Source organism: Oncorhynchus keta, unplaced genomic scaffold (genome assembly GCF_023373465.1).
Source record: "Oncorhynchus keta strain PuntledgeMale-10-30-2019 unplaced genomic scaffold, Oket_V2 Un_contig_1690_pilon_pilon, whole genome shotgun sequence".
In the NCBI taxonomy this organism is placed as follows: domain Eukaryota; kingdom Metazoa; phylum Chordata; class Actinopteri; order Salmoniformes; family Salmonidae; genus Oncorhynchus; species Oncorhynchus keta.
In genome coordinates, this window is record NW_026280186.1 from 875,001 (window position 1) to 896,965 (window position 21,965).

General features: G+C 41.5%; 2 protein-coding genes across 5 annotated transcripts in view; one reads left to right on the forward strand and one right to left on the reverse strand.

The window, feature by feature from the left end:
- The window catches only part of LOC118377191 (metal transporter CNNM2-like), a 75,390-nt gene extending 67,704 nt beyond the window's left edge, over window positions 1-7,686 (forward strand). Inside the window, 4 exon segments of the mRNA XM_052503257.1 lie at window positions 1,401-1,494; window positions 2,153-2,215; window positions 3,958-4,136; window positions 7,420-7,686. Of these exon segments, the coding sequence (XP_052359217.1) occupies window positions 1,401-1,494; window positions 2,153-2,215; window positions 3,958-4,136; window positions 7,420-7,674 (591 nt within the window). The 3' untranslated portion in view covers window positions 7,675-7,686.
- An 8,331-nt stretch (window positions 7,687-16,017) lies between these two features.
- The window catches only part of LOC118374556 (cytosolic purine 5'-nucleotidase-like), a 30,155-nt gene continuing 24,207 nt past the window's right edge, over window positions 16,018-21,965 (reverse strand). For all 4 annotated transcript variants that reach the window (XM_052503258.1, XM_052503259.1, XM_052503260.1 and 1 more), the window contains 4 exons: window positions 21,710-21,761; window positions 21,251-21,311; window positions 20,599-20,775; window positions 16,018-20,014 (listed from right to left, as the gene is read on the reverse strand). In XM_052503258.1, the coding sequence (XP_052359218.1) occupies window positions 19,778-20,014; window positions 20,599-20,775; window positions 21,251-21,311; window positions 21,710-21,761 (527 nt within the window). In that variant the 3' untranslated portion in view covers window positions 16,018-19,777. The remainder of the gene's footprint in view (window positions 20,015-20,598; window positions 20,776-21,250; window positions 21,312-21,709; window positions 21,762-21,965) is intronic.

Below are 21,965 nucleotides of genomic sequence, written 5' to 3' on the forward strand. Positions count from 1 at the left end.
ACCACCTAAAAGTTCAGCCTGTTTTGGTAGAATGGACTTTTGACCTGACTGGTGACATCATCAGGCGGTAAATGAGTTGATAGCCCAATAAGAGAGTTCCAAACCTCTCGGCCAATTAACAGCTAGTTTTCAGTTTTCCCCTCCCAACTCTGACCACTCCCAGACAGTCCAAGCTAAATTCTTGAGAAATGGCTCTTTACTAAGAAGCTACTTTTGTTTCTTTTTGACCATTTTAATTGAAAACAATCACAGTAAGGTACTTAGTTGTTAACAATAAATGATTTGATATTGAGATAAACACGTCTGCATTGGATCTTTAAGAGAAAGTGTTACTGTCACGGGTGTCGTTGGAAGTAGACCAAAGTGCAGCGTGGTAAGCGTACAGTTTATTTTATTTTATAATGTCGCCAACAAAACAAGAAACAACCGTGACGCTTACAGGGCTAAGTGCCACAAACAAAGTTAACTACCCACACTGAAAGGAAGGAAAAAGGGCTGCCTAAGTATGACAACGATTGACAGCTGTCCCTGATTGAGAACCATACCCGGCCAAAACATAGAAATAAAGAAACATAGAAAACCAAACTTAGAATGCCCACACCACATCACACCCTGACCTAACCAAATAGAGAAATAAAATGGCTCTCTAAGGTCAGGGCATGACAGTTACAGATGGATTGGCTGAAAGGTTGCAGCATGCAAATAGGAAATTGACTTTGTGGACATAAAAGCCCCAATGCAGGCGTTTTTATATCAATATCAAATCACTTCTGGGTAACAATTAAGTACCATGCTGTAATAGTTTTCCATTAAAATTGTAAAAAAAAAAAAAAAAAAACTTCTTTGCAAAAACAAAATTCTCAAGTTTCTAGGACGGTCTGGGAGTGGTCTGAGTGGGGAGGGAGAGGGCACTCAAAAACAAAAAACTAGCTGTTATTGGCAGAGAGGTTTGAACTCTCTTTGTTATTGGTCTATTAACTTATTTACCTTATTTACCGTAACAAGGCTCGCTGAAACTCCACCCATGCTAAACCCTGCTTGATGAGATTATATTGTCAACCAGTAACTATCAGGAAATAACACAGATCACAGTTTCATCAGCTGTTGTACAATATGATAGAAAACACAGGAAAAACAGAACGCACTGGACCTTTAAAAGAACGTGAAGTAGATCGTCATCTCACTGCGAAGGAGAGATTTGCCTGAATATTGTTCAAGGCGTGAATTCTGAAAAGTTTTTTACGCGGTTCAGTCAATGCTTCGACTGTAATGCTGCCGAAACAAAAACACATAGTGAATTTACTGTAGCTGATGATCAAACCTCTATACCCCGCAGTACTTCTCAACTGATCTGAGTCTTCTTCAGACTCTTACGCAGAGTGTGTTGTGCTCCTCTGCAGGGGAAGGTGGAGGTGGAGGCAGGGAAGGAAGGGATGAAGTTTGAAGCAGGAGCGTTCTCCTCCTATGGGATGATGGCTCTCACCACCTCTCCAGGTAAGACATCCTTGTAGACTGACGTCTCAATGGCTGTGTCTAAAATGAGGTCCTATAAATATTCACTGCAGTACACAACACTTTTGTCCAGAACCCTACGTCCCTATATAAAACTACTTTACAAAAATACTACATTGTAGTCTATAGGCACCTACCATGTATGTTTCAGATTTCCCCAATTCCCTCCTACCCATCATCCTTTGGCAGCTACTGAGACAAGGGCTAGGTCCAGGATGACTGGTTTAGAAATAGTAAAGAAACAGTTTATCAGTAACCAAGTGAATTGACTCATATTGAAATAAGGTATGACACATTTTTTTGTGACGCAGCCTCTGTATTTTGTCAGTTCATTCAAACTTCCAGTCAGGCGCTAGTAGGATCTCAGAGACACCTGCTGGTGAGAGGGCAGAATTACACCCTCCTCATCAAAAAAAGTTGTCACTGTAGTTTGGTTTATGGAACATGGAGCACATGCTTATGAGATGATGTATTTTGTCATATTTTATCACAGACCCTCTTTCAATGTGCTTGGATGGCACGTTGGTTGTTTTTCAGGACACGGTGTACGACGGTAACGGTATTATTATTATTTCATTTGTGGGCTCTGGTGATGGATTTTTCCGTGTGTGTCTCCCTTCTCTGTCGTCCGTCTCTCCAGTCCCTCTCTCCCTGTCTCGTACCTTCGTTGTCAGTAGGGCTGAGTCCCTAGCAGGATCTCCAGGTATGATAGTCCTCTCTTTCCTGCCTGCCTGCCTGCCTGCCTGTCTGTCTGTCAATCTGTCTGTCTGTCAACCTGTCTGTATGTCCGTCCATCCCCCCTATCCCTCTATCTCTCCATCTCTCCTCACATCTAATATGCCTCATCCATCTGTCTATCACCCATTGGGATGAGTGTACACTTCACCTAAGCCTGGTATTTACAGGTATCAAAACTGCATGATGTGTTGTGGACATAGGAATGAATTCTGGACCTGCTGGTCATGAGCTTAAATTCTTTGAGAGCGGGATTCTCTTGTGCCACATAGCAAGAATACTTTGAGCATATTGTTTGTTGCGTGTTTGTGTATTAATATGCATGTCCTACTTACGCTGTCCTTACGTTTGCTTTGCATATTAAATGTTGTTCTGCATGGATGTTTAACAAGGGAGGACGTACCTATTGTTTTGGGCTCTGAAGGATGTCTGTTACTGTGTACTGTGCATGTGAAGCGTCCATTTCTCTCTCTGTGTGTGTGTGTGTGTGTGTGTGTGTGTGTGTGTGTGTGTGTGTGTGTGTGTGTGTGTGTGTGTGTGTGTGTGTGTGTGTGTGTGTGTGTGTGTGTGTGTGTGTGTGTGTGTGTGTGTGTGTGTGTGTGTGTGATAACCAGTACCATAACTCAAGCCAGTGAATAGTGTAGTAGGGGCCCCCAGAGTGAGGCATAGCCGCCACTAGAGACAGGCTCCACCCCTCTAGCCCCTTAACCCTCTGACTCCATAAACAAGGCTATGAGTTACAGCCCCCCGCAGGGCCGCTGACTGCAGCACGCACACACACACACAAGCTGCAAGCACACACACACATTCTGAAAACATACACACACAAACAGCTCAAGCCTCATATTTACTAAATTCCCTCCTTCTTTTCCCCCTTGTCCCACTCCACCCTCTTCCATCCCCTACCGTCCCCCGTCGGCCCCCGAGAAAGTAGAGTACAAATCTCCCAGGGTTCACTGGGCCTTGGACTACTGCGTGGGTCTGGGGACCACATCCAAACCCAGGATTACATACATTCCAGCCAGAGTAGTGAGCATTAACGCCCCAGTCCTCTGCAAGCCCACGTCTTTTCCACTTTGTTGTGTGGTTTTCCTCTCGTCTGCTTTTTGAGGAGTGGAAAACATAAGCTGAGTTTAATTAAAATAAAGAGAAAGTATTCTCATTTGAGAAGTGGGAAAAAAGCAACATCACTCTAGACCACCGACTCAAAACCTGTGAAGCAAAGCCCCCCTAATGGGAGGACTTAAAATATATATTAGATTTCCATACATTGCACCAAGGAATCTTGGCCTATATGTTACCTAATCATTCAACTAAAGAAATAGCTTTTCATTCTGTGTAAAATTCAGTAAATAGATGATGCACAATCAGGTTGTGTAGATGGAGATGGGATGACAAACATAAATCATACAAAGCTATGGCTAGGTACAGCAGTACAGCTATAACTGATTGTGGATTCCATATACACGGTCTGTGTGACATGTTCTGTGGGTTCTGCTTTTACTCTGTTCTCAGATCAGGGCTGGGGTCAATTCCATTTCAATTCCAGGTCTCTTCAATGCTTTTCAATGAGGAAAATGTAGAATTGGATATTGGAATTTGGTTTACGTTCTGAATCGACTTTTATAGACACGGGATCGACCCCAAGCCCAGATCGGTATTTGCTGTGAACAGAAGCCAAAAACTTCTATTCTTCTCTAACCTGTGCAGAGAACAAGTCCCCCCCGCGGCCGTTTGGCCTGAACCACTCAGACTCCCTGAACCGGAGTGACCGCATCGATGCCATCACACCCACGCTGGGGAGCAGTAACAACCAGCTGAACGCCTTCCTACAGATATACATGCCAGACTACTCTGTCAGGGCTGTGTCTGACCTGCAGTACATCAAGGTGAGAGGATAGTCAGGATACACACACACACACACAGACACGCATACACACACTACACATACATTACACTATACACACACACTACAGATACAGTTGAAGTCGGAAGTTTACATACACCTTAGACAAATACATTTAAACACAATTCCTGATATTTAATCCTAGTAACAATTCCCTGTCTTAGGTCAGTTAGGATCACCACATTATTTTAAGAAGAATGTGAAATGTAAGAATAATAGTAGAGAGAATGATTTCTTTCAGCTTTTATTTCTTTCATCACATTCCCAGTGGGTCAGAAGTTTGCATACACTGAATTAGTATTTGGTAGCATTGCCTTTAAATGGATTAATTTGAGTCAAATGTTTCGGGTAGCCTTCCACAAGTTTCCCAAAATAAGTTGGGTTAATTTTGGCCCATTCGTCCTGACAGAGTTGGTGTAACTGAGTCAGGTTTGTAGGCCTCCTTTCTCACACAAGCTTTTTCAGTTCTGCCCACAAATATTCTACAGGATTGAGGTCAGGGCTTTGTGATGGCCACTCCAATACCTTGACTTTGTTGTCCTTAAGCCATTTTGCCACAACTTTGGAAGTATGCTTGGGGTCATTGTCCATTTGGAAGACCCATTTGCAACCAAGCTGTAACTTCCTGACTGATGTCTTGAGATGTTGCTTCAATATATCCACAGAATTTCCCATCCACATGCTGCCATCTATTTTGTGAAGCGCACCAGGCCCTTCTGCAGCAAAGCACCCCCACAACATGATGCTGCCACCCCCATGCTTCACGGTTGGGATGGTGTTCTTTGGCTTGCAAGCCTCCCCCTTTTTCCTCCAAATATAACGACGGTCATTATGGCCAAACAGTTCTATTTTTGTTTCATCAGACCAGAGGATGTGCAGTTGCAAGCCGTAATCTGGCTTTTTTGTATCGGTTTTGGAGTAGTGGATTCTTCCTTGCTGAGCAGCCTTTTAGGTTATTTCGATATAGGACTCATTTTACTGTGGATATAGATACTTTTGTACCTGTTTCCTCCAGCATCTTAACAAGGTCCTTTGCTGTTGTTCTGGGATTGATTTGCACTTTTCGCACCAAAGTATGTTCATCTCTAGGAGACAGAACGCGTCTCCTTCCTGAGCGGTATGAAGTCTGGGTGGTCCCATGGTGTTTATACTTGCGTACTATTGTTTGTACAGATGAACGTGGTACCTTCAGGCGTTTGGAAATTGCTCCCAAGGATGAACCAGACTTATGGAGTACTACAATTTCTTTTCTGAGTTCTTGGCTGATTTCTTTTGATTTTCCCATGATGTGAAGCAAAGAGGCACTGAGTTTGAAGGTAGGCCTTGAAATACATCCACAGGTACACCTCCAATTGACTCAGAAGCTTATAAAGCCATGACATAATTTTCTGGAATTTTCCAAGCTGTTTAAAGGCACAGTGCACTTTGTGTATGTAAACTTGGACTTGTGTCATGCACAAAGTAGATGTCCTAAACTATAGTTTGTTAACAAGAAATGTGCGAAGTGGTTGAAAAACACGTTTTAATGACTCCAACCTAAGTGTATGTAAACTTCCGACTTCAATTGTATACAAGCCAGACTGCTCTGTTATGGCTGTCGGACCTGCAGTATATCAAGGAGAGTCTATACACACTTCTACACACACGTGTGCACGCACATACTGTACACACACACACAGACACACACATTTGTGACCAACCGCCTTGATTCGGTCTTATGTAGCAAAATTTGAAATTGTGTTTTTTACATTGGATAAAAGCAGAGACTACAAAATGGTATATCATACACTGCATTTGAGAAACAATGGGAAAGTAATTTTGCTTTGAAAATGTATAAACTTGTAAACTCACTTTTGAGAAAATCGTCTTTGAATGCTTTGGTACCTACTGGAGAGCTCTTCTTTGTCTACACCTATTCAGCACCCTTTTAAGCTTTAGCTCCTCCAATCTATTTATCTGAGCGTTTTGTCCTAACAACAGCAGTCAAGCACCCAAGCTAACTGGTTAACATTTGTCACAGTGACATTCTATTAAAATGGACACTTGCATAGTGGAGTCTTTTGTTAAGACATGTAGCTAGCTAGCTAGCTAAACAATGAACCATAATCCCAACTCATGACGTTACTACCCTGCATGAATCTGCAGGTAACTAACCAACCAGGTTCAATGTTAGCTAGCTAACATTTTGCAACAACTAGCCAAGCAAATGGCTCTGAGATACAAATAATACGATCATACACGTAACGTTAGGTAGCGAGCCAGCCAGCTAATGTTAATTATCTAGCTAACAGTACACTTTAACTTGAAATGAAAACAACTGTCAAAATTAGAAATGTGTCAAATGTAGCTAGCTAAACTATCTTACCCGTACACGTCATGGTTGGATGCTTCTCCCTGTCACAGATGATATGGTTGCCCTTAGTTTGAAGATGTAATCTGGAGACAGGTGTTTTCTCCATCTCTTTAGCTATCATACTCTAATTCCACTGATTTCAAACCTCGATCCTCTAGAAAATGGAGAGCAACACTTATGCAGTTCTACTGAGCAATAGATTTCTAAAAAGCAGCGTTAGACGGGATTACCTACACATACTGACCAGCTCAAATAGACAGAAGTGTGCTACATGGCATACCAATCCCAACTCATCTCCCGGCATTTCCAGCCCACTCATTATCTCAGCCAATCATGGCTAGCGGGAAGGTTGCTGACTCTTTCTGTGGCTAAACCAACTAGGCTTTCAATTTAACAATTGTATTCGTTTTTACAGATGGCATACAAGTTTGTTATTAAGGCACATGAAGGTTCACATGTTCCAGAGGGCATTTCTTCCAATAAAAAAATGCATTTTGATAAATAAATAAAATATTGTGTTCAAATGGCTGTTCTGTAAAGTAGTGACCCGTGACATACGCCTAGTTTCCTGAAACGGGCCACATTTGGCTGTCGCTTGTATAACAGTGGAGGTTGAGGTTGAATTGACTGGCGTAGGATCTGTCCAAGATTATGAAAAAGAGGGGGCCTAGCATGGAGCCCAGAGGCACACCCTGTGTGACTTTAGTGAGTTATATGTGTCCATTTGGTGAAACATGATTGAAACCAGGAGAAAGTGGATAAGAATGTTCTATTGGAAATGTAGCTATGCTATTATTCAAGGTGATCATGTAGATATCCACATCTGCCAGTTCAACTGATGCCCAGGGATGCTATTTAATATACTGTAATATCATATAACCTGATATCATGTAACTGTATTATCCTCCCCCAGGTGACCCGTCAGCAGTACCAGAACGCCCTGATGGCGTCGCGCATGGATAAGACGCCCCAGTCGATGGACAGTGAGTTCACCAAGATCGAATTGACTCTGACCACTGAGCTCCACGATGGTGGAGGGGGGGGCGTCCTGGAGACGCCAGCTATGGCCCACCACGAGACAGCCAGCCTGCTCAACCTCAACACACAGCCCCAGAACTGTCTGGCCCACAGGGTCAACCACACTGCGCACAATGAGGGACCCATCTAGCCCACACTGGGGTGGTGGGGACAGAGGGAGAGGAGGGAGGAGGGGTCTGGGAAGAGGGTGAGAGGAGTGAGGAGGGATGGTGTTAGTACCCTCTGGGCCAGGGCCTGGGCTTAATCCTCCAACATCCAAGGACCTCTAACCCTACCCATCACCCCCTTATGGCTGGAAGACCCTGGAGGAATTGAGGGGGAGGACCTCTAACCCCTACCCACCACCCCCTTATGGATGGAAGACCCTGGAGGAATTGAGGGGAAGGACCTCTAACCCCTACCCATCACCCCCTTATGGCTGGAAGACCCTGGAGGAATTGAGGGGAAGGACCTCTAACCCCTACCCATCACCCCCTTATGGCTGGAAGACCCTGGAGGAATTGAGGGGAAGGACCTCTAACCCCTACCCACCACCCCCTTATGGATGGAAGACCCTGAAGGAATTGAGGGGAGGGACCTCTAACCCCTACCCACCACCCCCTTATGGATTGAAGACCCTGGAGGAATTGAGGGGAGGGGGCTACGGAGATGTGTATACTGAGCCCCAGCCTGAACCTCTACTCTCTACCCTCCACCACCCCTGGCCGATTCCACAGCCTGGAACAGAATACCCTTTGGGGTAGTGGGGAAGGGGGCTAAAGGGATAGCACTCTGGGCCCTCACCCACATCACACACCTCTAGAAGACCCTGTTAGGGTGGGCTTGGACCGTCCTCAGCCAATCCATCCGCTTAAATACCCGGGAACCTGGTATTCCAGTAGCTCGGAAAGATGGACAACAGTGTGCATGCCCCCCATTCCCCTGACCACACACAAACACTTACACATAAGTATACACACTTTCCAGTCTGTTCTTGTTCAGGGATTGGCAGTGGACTGTAGTATTACTAGTACTACTACAACGAAGGACTTAAACGCACGCAGACAAATATGGTTAGTCAAAGACTGTACCAAATACCGCTTTGAAGGAAACCATGGAACCATGAACCAAGAATGTTTTTGTGCATTTATTTATTATATATATACAGTGGGGAGAACAAGTATTTGATACACTGCCGGTTTATGCAGGTTTTCCCACTTACAAAGCATGTTGAGATCTGTAATTTTTATTATAGGTACACTTCAACTGTGAGAGACAGAATCTAAAACTAAAAATCCAGAAAATCACAATGTATGATTTTTAAGTAATTAATTTGCATTTTATTGCATGACATAAGTATTTGATACATCAGAAAAGCAGAACTTAATGTTTGGTACAGAAACCTTTGTTTGCAATTACAGGGATCATACATTTCCTGTAGTTCTTGACCAGGTTTGCACACACTTCAGCAGGGATTTTGGCCCACTCCTCCATACAGACCTTCTCCAGATCCTTCAGGTTTCGGGGTTGTTGGGGCTGTCGCTGGGCAATACGGACTTTCAGCTCCCTCCAAAGATTTTCTATTGGGTTCAGGTCTGGAGACTGGCTAGGCCACTCCAGGACCTTGAGATGCTTCTTACGGAGCCACTCCTTAGTTGCCCTGGCTGTGTGTTTCGGGTCGTTGTCATGCTGATAGACCCAGCCATGACCCATCCTCAATACTCTTACTGAGGAAGGGAGGTTGTTGGCCAAGATCTTGCGATACATGTCCCCATCCATCCTCCCCTCAATACGGTGGAGTCGTCCTGTCCCCTTTGCAGAAAAGCATCCCCAAAGAATGATGTTTCCACCTCCATGCTTCACGGTTGGGATGGTGTTCTTGGGGTTGTACTCATCCTTCTTCTTCCTCCAAACACCGCGAGTGGAGTTCAGACCAAAAATATATATTTTTGTGTCATCAGACCACATGACCTTCTCCCATTCCTCCTCTGGATCATCCAGATGGTCATTGGCAAACTTCAGACGGGCCTGGACATGTGCTGGCTTGAGCAGGGGGACCTTGCGTGCGCTGCAGGATTTTAATCCATGACGGCGTAGTGTGTTACTAATGGTTTTCTTTGAGACTGTGGTCCCAGCTCTCTTCAGGTCATTGACCAGGTCCTGCCGTGTAGTTCTGGGCTGATCCCCCACCTTCCTCATGATCATTGATGCCCCACAAGGTGAGATCTTGCATGGAGCCCCAGACTGAGGGTGATTGACCGTCATCTTGAACTTCTTCCATTTTCTAATAATTGCGCCAACAGTTGTTGCCTTCTCACCAAGCTGCTTGCCTATTGTCCTGTAGCCCATCCCAGCCTTGTGCAGGTCTACAATTTTATCTCTGATGTCCTTACACAGCTCTCTGGTCTTGGCCATTGTGGAGAGGTTGGAGTCTGTTTGATTGAGTGTGTGGACAGGTGTCTTTTATACAGGTAGCGAGTTCAAACAGGTGCAGTTAATACAGGTAATGAGTGGAGAACAGGAGGGCTTCTTAAAGAAAAACTAACAGGTCTGTGAGAGCCGGAATTCTTACTGGTTGGTAGGTGATCAAATACTTATGTCATGCAATAAAATGCAAATTAATTACGTAAAAATCATACAATGTGATTTTCTGGATTTTTGTTTTAGATTCTGTCTCTCAGAGTTGAAGTGTACCTATGATAGAAATGACAGACCTCTACATGCTTTGTAAGTAGGACAACCTGAAAAATCGGCAGTGTATCACATACTTGTTCTCCCCACTGTATATATGTGTATATATGTATGTATGGAGAAGATATGATATATACCATTGCACAAACATGCATGGGCATGTAGATGTTTGTGTGTGTATATATGTGATATTGAAATACATGCTATATATATATATATATATACTCATACAGTACCAGTCAAAAGTTTGGACACCTACTCATATACATGGATGTACAGTACCAGTCAAAAGTTTGGACACACCTATTCATTCAAGGGTTTATCTTTATTTTTACTATTGTATCAAATATATTTTGATTTGTTTAACACTTTTTTTGGTTACTACATGATTCCATATGTGTTATTTCATAGTTTTGATGTCTTCACTATTATTCCACAATGTAGAAAATAGTAAAAATGAAGAAAAACCCTTGAATGAGTAGGTGTGTCCAAACCTTTGGACTGGTACTGTACATCCATGTATATGAGTAGGTGTCCAAACCTTTGGACTGGTACTGTACATCCATGTATATGAGTAGGTGTCCAAACCTTTGGACTGGTACTGTACATCCATGTATATGAGTAGGTGTCCAAACCTTTGGACTGGTACTGTACATCCATGTATATGAGTAGGTGTCCAAACCTTTGGACTGGTACTGTACATCCATGTATATGAGTAGGTGTCCAAACCTTTGGACTGGTACTGTACATCCATGTATATGAGTAGGTGTCCAAACCTTTGGACTGGTACTGTACATCCATGTATATGAGTTGGTGAGGGTCTTTTAAAGATATATGTATATTACAGATCTTGTTATTTTTACTATTCTTCTCAATCAGGCTCATGGTACCGTATCTTTTCACCTTCTTAAAATCACACTATTGCCTTTTTAAAAAATCATCTTAATTATTTTTTAACAAAGTGCAATGGGAAAAAAACAGTATATTTAAGAGATGATTATGAATAAAAATATCACTTTATTGTAAATTGAGACAGATATATTTGTATGTTTGTATGCACCGAATGTATGTGTATATTTTGGTTCAAAGATGCTGAGTTGCAACCGTCCACAAGCAAAACACATCCCTAAGCCAGTTGCTTTTCCTATTATGGCCGATGTACGATCAGAAGCCCTTTGACCTCATTATATTGCTGTTTGATATGGAGGTTATCCAGACTTTAGTTAACAGACTTAAATCAGACTTAATAATAGAATCCAGACAAGTCTTAGGTCTGTGGTTAAGGAGTGGGACCCGGGATGTATTGACATTGAAAAGTGCTAACTTGGCACTTATGAACGCATGTGTCTTTTATTATTAATAATCAAACGTGATCATTGGCCAGTATTAATGACCTCATCTAACATGTTGAGCATCATGAACTTCACAAAAGCAACCTCGACATTAAACTATTGTCCATGAATGACCCTCTTGTATGGCACAGCACTCTCCTTTCCACTGTGTGTGTGTTGTGTGGCATGTTAAAGTATGTTCAGTCTCCTTCAGCTCATGTTGAGCTTAGAGTGTAAGCTTTATTCAATCAAACTCTTGAACTGGGTTTTGGGGTTAAAGGCAGACTATGCATTATGAAATACACTGAGTGTGCAAAACATTAGGAACACCTTCCAGTCATTTTGAGTTGCACCTTCACTTTTGCCCTCGGAAAAGCTTCAATTCGTCAGGGCATGAACTCTACAATGTGTCGAAAGCTTTCCACAGGAATGCTGGCCCATGTTGACTCCAATGCTTCCCACAGTTGTGTCAAGTTGGCTGGATGTCCTTTGGGTGGTGGACCATTCTTGATACAGATGAGAAACGGTTGAATGTGAAAAACCCAGCAGGGTTGTAGTTCTTGACACAAACCGGTGCGCCTGGCACCTACTACCATACCCCGTTCGAAGCCACTTAATCTTTTGAGTTGCCCATTCACCCTCTGAATGACACATACACAATCCATGTCTCAATTTTCTCAAGGCTTAACAATCCTTCTTTAACCTGTCTCTTCCCCTTCATCTACACTGATTGAAGTGGATTTAACAGTTGACATCAATAAGGGATCATAGCTTTCACCGAGAATCACCTGGTCAGTATATGCCATAGAAAGAGCAGGTGTTCTTAATGTTATGTCCACTCTGTGTATAGCATACACAGTGTGGCAACTTCCTGCTTAAATAAATTGACACCAACAAAACTGAAATTGACTATTGCATTGTGGGAGGGTGCAAAGTCGAAAGAGCCAATAGTTGGGAGCCTTGGCAGATTCAAATGTTCTCGTTGTTGTCAGTAAGCAGGATGTCGCCCTGCTGTGAATGATGTCATTTTTTGGAGTGTACCTTTGAGATTAAGGTACCATTCTTCTTGCAGTGTGAGAATGTAATGAAAAACAATGTTTACTGTGTGAAACAAAAATAATAATGCTTCAAACATGCTCTCTTTCAGTGCAAGAAGAATGTTTTTTTTCCCAACAATGCCCCAATCATCTGGTTAGCAAGTTTAATCAAATAGTGTGGGCTTGAACTGAAACCTTTTTATAATTGAACCTTTATTTAACTAGGCAAGTCGGTTAAGAACAAATTCTTATTTACAATGAAGGCCTACAGCGGAACAGTGCCTTGTTCGGGGGCAGCATGACAGTTTTTTTTACCTTGTCAGCTCGGGGATTCAATCCAGCAACCTTTCAGTTACTGGCCCAACGCTCTAACCACTACCTGTCAGCCCAAGCTTGTTGATGTTTTACACCCTTTAACTTGGTCACTTGGTCACTGTTGGAGATGAACAGAAACGGTTGTTTTTTCGGTGACTGACTGATCTTTTTTGTAAGGCTCAAGTTCATACCAACTTAAAACACTTTAAAGTGAAAACATTGCCAAATTAAACACTTAAGTGCTTGTTTTCACATGCTAGTTTTTCATCTTTGTAATCTAATAATAATTCATTGAATAACCATGTGCCACTGAAGCTAAAAACCTTAACATTCAAATGCTTACTATTATTATTATTATTATTATTATTTATTGTAAGAGCAAAACATTCCCTTCGCTGGTTACTATAGATGTTAGTTCTTTGAATTGTGATGACTTGAATCATAGCAACGCATAATTTGGGGGAAATTGAGGAAAATATGAAATCTCACCATTGATGTACTGTATTGAATGTACGCAATTACAGTATTAGAACTACTAATGTGTTTTCTGTATCTTAGCCACAAATATGTTCTAGTCACACTTATGTTGTATATTTCTTATCACAATTCTCCTATAAGCCTGTAAACAAATGATTCTCTGTTTTTCTTTGCGATGGATCATTACGTAATTTGTTATAATTTGTCTCGGGAAATATGTATGAAGAACCAAGCCAGGGTTGGGGTGTATGTACAAGGCGTATATGCCTTCTGTTGAGTATATTAACTTCAAGTGTAAACTTATTTCTAGGGTAATGTAATGTTGAGTTGACTTTTTCTTTGTATCCGTTTGTATATAAATGGTTTTATATGAATCAAAGCTGAACTTAAAGTAAGAAGTCCAAAAATAACTCTTCTATCCTAAATCTCTGTAGACGCAGCATCTTAACGTAACGCACGTTGACGCAGTTTGTAGTCATCCTAGACAGTTGTAATATCTGCTCGCTAAAGCAACGATATTCATTGCAGAATGTTGCTCCAAATAGTATGGGAGTGCAATTGCAACTTTTGACCACTGGTGGTCGCGATTCTCTTAGTGTCACAGTATTCCCAAATTACTGTGAGCATAAACAACTTCTTTAAAAAAACACATGGGTTGGCAACCTTCCCACATACACCAAGGGGCTTCCATTTCAAAATGACCAGACTATGGAAGAGATTAATAACACTGACCAGATATAGTTGTTTTTGTTGTTTTACTTGTGAGTGTTCCTATGCATCAGGTGAACTCTGCTCTGCAAGGACAATCATTCCAGAGATAAGCGATGATGATGATGATATAATACGATTGTATTTGTACTTTACCATCTATATTTTGATCACTGCTGTATCTAATACACTTATATGAAAAAAAAGAGTATCTCCTTCAAAATAAAAGTCCTTCACATGCAGATGAGGGTTTTTCACATGTTCATGTCAGAATGTTGAAAATAACATATATGACTATCCAGTGTAGTCTTGTGTTGGTTTTGGAGCCTTGTTGTGACGTATATCTTGACCCATGTGGTCTTTACCCCTGCTTCTTGAACATTCACAGGAAAAGAAACACCTGAAAAAAGAGATACCTCTCTCTTTCTATTGCTCTTTCTCTTTTCCCCCTCTTTCTCTGAGGACTTTCTCCGCTCTAAAGATAAGACTCACATCACCAATGAACGACTACAGTATATGTCAAGACACTTTTAGATCCGCTGAAAAAATACTTCACTTGCTACTCTCCATTCTATCCTTATCTGAGTCATATCAGACCATGTTTATCCTCATGCTGCTATGTATATGTGCCTGTCCACATGTTTGATACTCAACACGACAAAAGCATTCCCATATTCTGCTCTGGTTGGTGTTGGTGGTACAATAAAAAGTGAATTATTAACAGAAAGAGTGTTTGTGATGGAATATGTTATTTTTTCCCCTCAACACAAAGGTGCTCAGATTAAAGAGAGGCAGTTCAGAACATTGTATGGAGGCAATTTCAAGGACAGAATGATCTATTGCAAAGATGATTTACCCTTCTGTTAAAATGATATTTTCAGTAGCTGGTTTAAGACAAACCTGATTTAAAGCTGGTTTAATCTTCCTGAAATGTATTTAAGGCTGGAAAAACGTAACTGTTTAAGAACAAAAATACTCATAAAAATGTCTTTTTTTAAAATGTCCCATGTCTGTTTCAAATGTTTCCATGTTTTAATTTACCTGCTTTTCTTGATTTGTGTTAAAAACCATTGCGGCAGAGCTGCATTATAAGCGAAAGTTGCTGAGTGAAAAAAAAATGCAGCTGATGCTGCTGCAAATATGACCCCTTGACCTTGCATGTTAGTGTACACAGATCTGCCAAACGCATTGACGGGGTTGTGGACATTTAACCCTTGGATCAAAGCATTAAGAGATATACATTTATTTGTGTACCTATTCATGACTTCTTTCCACTATACTGTATACATTTCCCGTTGTGTAGCCTATGTCCATCTGTTAACTGGAACAACACAATGTTTGCGTTGTAGTAAGTCTCAATGTACTCACAGTATGCAATAGAAATGTTTTCAAATCTTATTACACAGTGTAACATGAATGGGGATTTGGTGCTCAGAGAAATGGATTTGGGATTACTGGATATATTTTATTTGGTAGTTAAATAGAATTGTAAAAAAAAAGAGGAGGGGGGGTGTTTATATCTTCCAATTTTGACAGGACTTCTATTCTTGAATCATGTTTTGAGTCACCTTTTGGACACCTAAATGTCAACCCTTTTAAACTGTGAGGGGGAGGTAAAATGATAAACGTAATCTCCCCCCCCCCCCCATGTGCTTGATTTTTTTGTCACCAGAGGGATGGGAGAGGAGAATTCTAGACTCTAAGTGCCCTGAAGTTCATTGGATATAAAAAGCTATGCAAGCAATAGATTTTTCAATTAATTGTAGAACATTTAATTTAACACATTACTGGATATATTAAGTCCTTTTGGTATGCAATAATGTTTATGTATGATTATATGCAAGTATAATTCTTACATTCAAATACTTGTTTTACTCAAAATTGTAAAACTATAGTTTTGCAAGAAGAACAACAGGAGACAGTACACACACCCAGTGACTTATTATGGAAGATTAGCTTTTATTGTACATATGTCATTTCCCCAATGTACACATTATATCATAATTCTGGAAACAAAACACTCTGAGGAACATCCAAGAAAATACATGACACAAAGAAATAAGTGCGTGATAGTTGTCACGCTCGGTCTGCAATTGTTGAAATTTTGTATAAATGGACAAATTGTATAAATGGATGGTGGCATTAACCTGTTCGCCATGTTTAGCTCGCTCAGACATACTCACTGAAGCCGCTATAGTAAAAAAAACTGTCTGAAACCAGAAAAATGCTAAAGAAAAAAGAATTTAAGGAACATTTCTTGAACAACATGGAAATGCATATATTATATACAACGTTGTAAACTAAGAATCTGAAAACACTTGGTTAGAAAAAACAAATAAACAGCAAAACCAAGGTGTTGTTGAGTAAGGTGCCATGTCTGATGCACGGTAAATACATGCTCTTCAACATCGCCCATTGTTCAGCATATCGGTCTGCAAGGCTAATCTTATTATTATTATTAAGTGTACAATTGTTACCACACAGATGACCTTGTAGAACTTGTGTCCAGAGCTTTTTCCTCACAGACGGACACGTTATTTTCTTCCACATATCAGTTGTAGCCCTAACCTAGTTCTAGCCATACAGTTATCAAACTTTGACGTAAGCTATTTGCTTACACTGGCCAGCCTTTTAGTAAGTTAGTTTACACGTATAATGCACTGTACTGCGTCTTTGCATAGAAATAAATGTCTTGTAAAGTGTTTTGACAGAAAAGGACTTCAAATTTTCCTCCCTACGACCAAGCTTTATTATGAATTCGTTAGTAATGAGACCAACAACAAAACATGACTAACCAACCAGGTGAAAAACACAGCTGCCTCAGGTGTTTCTGTGGTATTTCCAGTTAAATCAATACTTAAAAATATACTTTTTTCAGAGAGTAATAAAATATTGAACCACTATATAGTTCCTCTGTAATAATTTTAGTAAGAGGAGAATCTGTTAAAGATCCCCAGTTGAACCCACATTCCCCTTTTTAATACTTGTCTCGGAAAACAGAGTTACAAACAGACCCGCTATTGGTCTTCCCTTCATCAGCCCAATCGAAACCTCTAGCTACACAACTACATGCCTTAGAAATAAAGTGATACGCATGTTTTACATAGCATACACATATATTGCAGATAACCTATAAAAAAATGTTTTATCTGGGTCATGTTCATTAGGACACACAACTGAAAATGTTTAGCATTTCCGTTGCAAAACAGGAAAGTTCAACATTAACCAAGTCGGTAACATTTTCCAGTCACATTTTTTTTAAAGTATCTCAACGTTTCAGTGGAATTGTGGGCCTAATCAACGAGTGCAATTTCCATTTTGAAATTAAAAGGTTTGAACATGTTTGGAGACAGCAAATGCAACACTTGTGGGAAATATTGGGGCGGCAGGGTAGCCTAGTGGTTAGAGCGTTGGGCTAGTAATCTAGTAAATTTGAATCCCAGAGCTGACAAGGTACAAATCTGTCGTTCTGCCCCTGAACAAGGCAATTAACCCATTGTTCCTAGGCCATTATTGAAAATAAGAATTTGTTCTTAACTGACTTGCCTCGTTAAATAAAAATCAGGTGCTTCTTTGCATCATGCAGTGTTTCTTACCCCTGTGACCAATACAACTCCTGAATACTGTAGCTAGTCCTTTATTCATCTTCCACACTTCATAGGCCTGCTAGGGTGAGTCTACAACCTATTCCCACCAGTCAGGAGGGCGCCCCTTGTCCTTTTCCCAGGCCCACCCTAACCTCTCTGGGGGCGGTCAGACCCAAACGCCCTCTCGCCGAGGCATTGGTTCCTTGTCTGGTGCCCGTGCATTCTCAAGGCCTACACAGTGTCACAGCACCCAGGCTAACCTGGATTTTCCTTTTTCAATATCAAGGCCTACTGTAGAGAAGACCTGGGTTCAAATACGATTCAAAATCATTTCATATACTTTATTGGGGCTTGACTGAGCTTGCCTGGAGCAATGGAACCAGAAAAATGTTCACAAATGTTCAACTTTGCCCACCTGGCACTCCAAGCAGGCTAAAGTTTCTGAAAAATGTTAAATAGTATTTGAACTCAGGTCTGTTCCTATAACATACTGTACTCTCTATGTTAACTGCAAAGAATTACTAGGAACCACGTGGAATATGAGGGTATGGTTAGGTAGGGGTGAATATGTCAGTTCTATGCAATGAAAAATAAAAACTGTTACAATGTAATATTCAAGAGAACACCTAAACAAACAACTCCAAGCTGAGTAAAAAAAAAAGGTAAAACTACTACTGCATGTTAGTTGCACATAGTGTAACAATGTTGAAGGTTTCGATATCTCATATCATCCTACAGGAGAACAAAAAAAAATGTCATGGTATTTTGCATGAATGCTTTTTACAGTATCATGTATGAGAACAGTAATACTGGGTCACAGCCTCTCAATAGCATTAGGCCTATGTGACCGTCCACAGTTGCCATAGACCCCATCTGTACAGAGGCAGCATAATCGATACCCTGTACGCACGGTTGCCTAGAAACAACATTTCATGCATCTCAAAACGTCAGTTGAAATTAGCCACACAGAATCACAGATTACATTATGCACCATACTTTAAATAGACAGCACATTTCATGTCATATCGAGCTAATATTGACAATTAGTTAACCACAGACTTGTGCTTTGTGTAACCCAAAACATACACCACACTGTTCTTTAGTACAATTATGGATGCCTTGGTTACAGTCGCTCAGGACGACACAAACTCAACTTTTGATTGGCCAAGGCCGGGCACACACACACACACACACACACCAGCTGTGTTATACAGGGTCACGACGGGAGGAATTATACTGCAAAAAAAAAAAAAATGACCAAAATAACAACCAGTGAGAAACACATTTTTTGGACCATGTTTTTGGATTGCCGTGCTGCTCAATACGCATCACCAGTACAGCAAAAGGCTAGAACACTTTCATTTCAAAAGGAGAACAGCAAAACAGTATATAGAGTTTATATACAGTACTGTACATACTGTTTGGCAGTGCTTAGTGCTTCACATTGAAACTGCGGTATGGTGCCTGCATTATGGTAGACTATGTAAACACACACAGAGAATTATTCTCTATGACCAGACACTAAGGTCAGTACAGAGAAAAGTAGAGTTCGTAACATTTGCTTCTTGTGTGTATTCATGTATATTTGTCTGCTACAACATCCTATGCCGTAAAAACTGTTTTAGCTTCATCAACTTTTTTTTTTTAATTAAAAAATTGGCCAACTTCAAGTCAACCGTTTCCCATTTCATCATAAAAATCCATAGAAAAAAAACAACCATTGAAAACATAAAACTTGAAAAGGGGTGGGCACGGGGCAACGTGCTGTAGTAACATACCGTTGTCTGATCTGATTCATAAAAGCTTCATATCCTGATACATCTCTAGTATAAAAAGTAACTTCATTTCTCTCTATATAAATCTCCTATAGATACACCACAATGTCCATATCCCCTCCCCCCTCATTCCAATGTATCCTACATTGACTCTTACTGTGGACTATAGAGTACATTATAGTTTATATTTTCCTAGAAGTATTTATACTCTAAAACCTCCTCAGGGAAACCTCAGAAAGGAATCAAGATGGTTTTCACTCCTCTCTCTCTCTCTTCCTCCTTCTAGGAAGGAATCAAGCCTGGTTAGGGTCACGCCATCACACCTCCTCCCAGCTACTCTTCCTCCTCCTCATCGTCATCTTCATCGTGGCAGTGGGTGATCTCCTGGGGGGTCTGGGGGAACATGTTGGGGGGTTTGATCTCACTGATGGACCGGGTCAGCTGGCTGCGGTTCTTGTTGCTACAGCACTCCAGGTCCTTGCTCTCATTGCAGTGGCGGTTCCGCGTGGCCAGGGGGGACTCGGTGTCCGTGTCGATGTGCGCGTGCTCCACCGTTGACTCGTGGGGCATCTGGGAGGGGAGAGAGAGACAGACAGAGAGAGAGAGAGAAAAAGTGCGAGAGAAGGTGAGAAGAGAGGCTACTACCAGAGCACTTCCAGTTGGCTAGCAGCTAGTACAGAGAGTTTCAGCTCACCAATACGTAATATAATAATGTTATTACCATGCGTTTAACTTGTTACACAGAATATTGATCACTGTGTGTATGTGATGTGCATGTTTCAGATACTATGTTTGGTAAAGACATTTGTATTGAAATGAGAAGATAACTCATACGTACCAACTCTAATGCAAATGTCACTCTGCCTGTCAGTGTTTCAGCTAAATGGGTGCCAGACTATGTAAGGGTTCAGTCTAAGTTAAGAGTCAAGTACTGTATATATTTTATTAAACTAGCCAGAAATGTTGATTCATGTGCATCTATATTTTTAACCATCAATTTCTAACAATTAACAGTTTTCCAATTAGCAAAAGAAAGGGCTGTATCTTACACTATTTTCTCTGTAACATTTTATTCCGTAAATGCTGCATTTCTCCCTTTTTACCCGTAAACTGTCAACAGGAATCAACAGAAGGAATTGAATAGAGTGTCTCACCAGTACGTGAGCAGCTCTGAACAGGTAGCTGAAGGGATAGTACAGGAGGTTGATGAAGGAGGCAGCGTACAGGTCAGCATAGCGCATCACCTGAGAGGCAAACAGAGTCTGTCTGGAGCCAGACCTGAACAGACTACCCATCATGCCGTAGCACATGTCCATGTCATGGGTCACTTTCTGGGGAGGGGAGAAGAACACTGGGTTTAGATACTCAGCCCGAAAAGACGCTCTGACAATATTTCAAGCTCTGGTGGAAGAACGTGATGACCATTGTCAAATATTTTTTAAATGGATGGTATTGTGCTCTTGTGTTATGTGTACATGCAGACTACTTCCTGCAGACTACTTCCTGCTGACCTCTTGCCAGGTCCCCTTCTAAAAAAAAGAGGTTTCTAATACAACATGCTAAATTCCTCGAGGAGGACAATGGAAACTCAGTGACTTGTGTTCCGGTATATCTAAGCTTTCGATGGGACGGGAGGAGGATCATAGTATTTTCAGGATGTACTTAGGGGTTGTAAGACCATGCAAGTCCACAGTTGGGAATGATTTGGTTGAAAGACAAAACTGAAACCTGTAGCTATTCAGGAACACATGTGGGCATATTGAATAATGTTTCTGTAGTCTCCATGGAAACGTGTAGAATCAGTACCTTGACCCTTCTCTGGAGAGCACTGATGTCAGGTCTCTCATTACTACTGCTGTCCAGATGCCTGGAGAGATGGATGAGAATGGGTTAGAGAGGGCAAAGAGGTAGAGAGAAGAAGGGGATTGGAAGTGAGAGAGCGTGAGAGAGAGAGGAGACAGTGCTAGTCACTATTATAAAGAGCAAGAGGGAAGGGGACAGGCCAAGATAGATAGATGACTGTTTCTAAATGGGCTGAAGTCGGACTGTGAAGCCGGTTATCATCAGACCGATGGGGCAAACCCTGCAGACTTTGGCCCAAGGGACACACACACACACACACACACACACACACACACACACAGCCGACGGTGACACACACCAACGCACGCACTCAAACAGTCGTTCACGCACACACCAGGTGCAGAGGCAGCCTAGAGAGCGAGCAGAGGGGTGTTGTAGGGGAGTAGACTGTGCAGTACTCACTTGTAGAGCTCTGCCAAGAAAATGTCCAGGCCCTGCAATTCCTCAAATAACGCTGTAAGACAGAAGAGGAAAAAGGAGGCCAGGGTCAGTCTCAGTCACAACATATTTCCCTCCTCCCTTAAAATCAGCGGTGGAGAAAGTACAGATACCACAACAACAAAAAACGACGTAAGTAGTACTTTAAAGTTTTTTTTTTACTTAAGTACTTTACACCACTGCCCTTAATCACAGGTGTTGGCTCACTTGTTCCATCTGT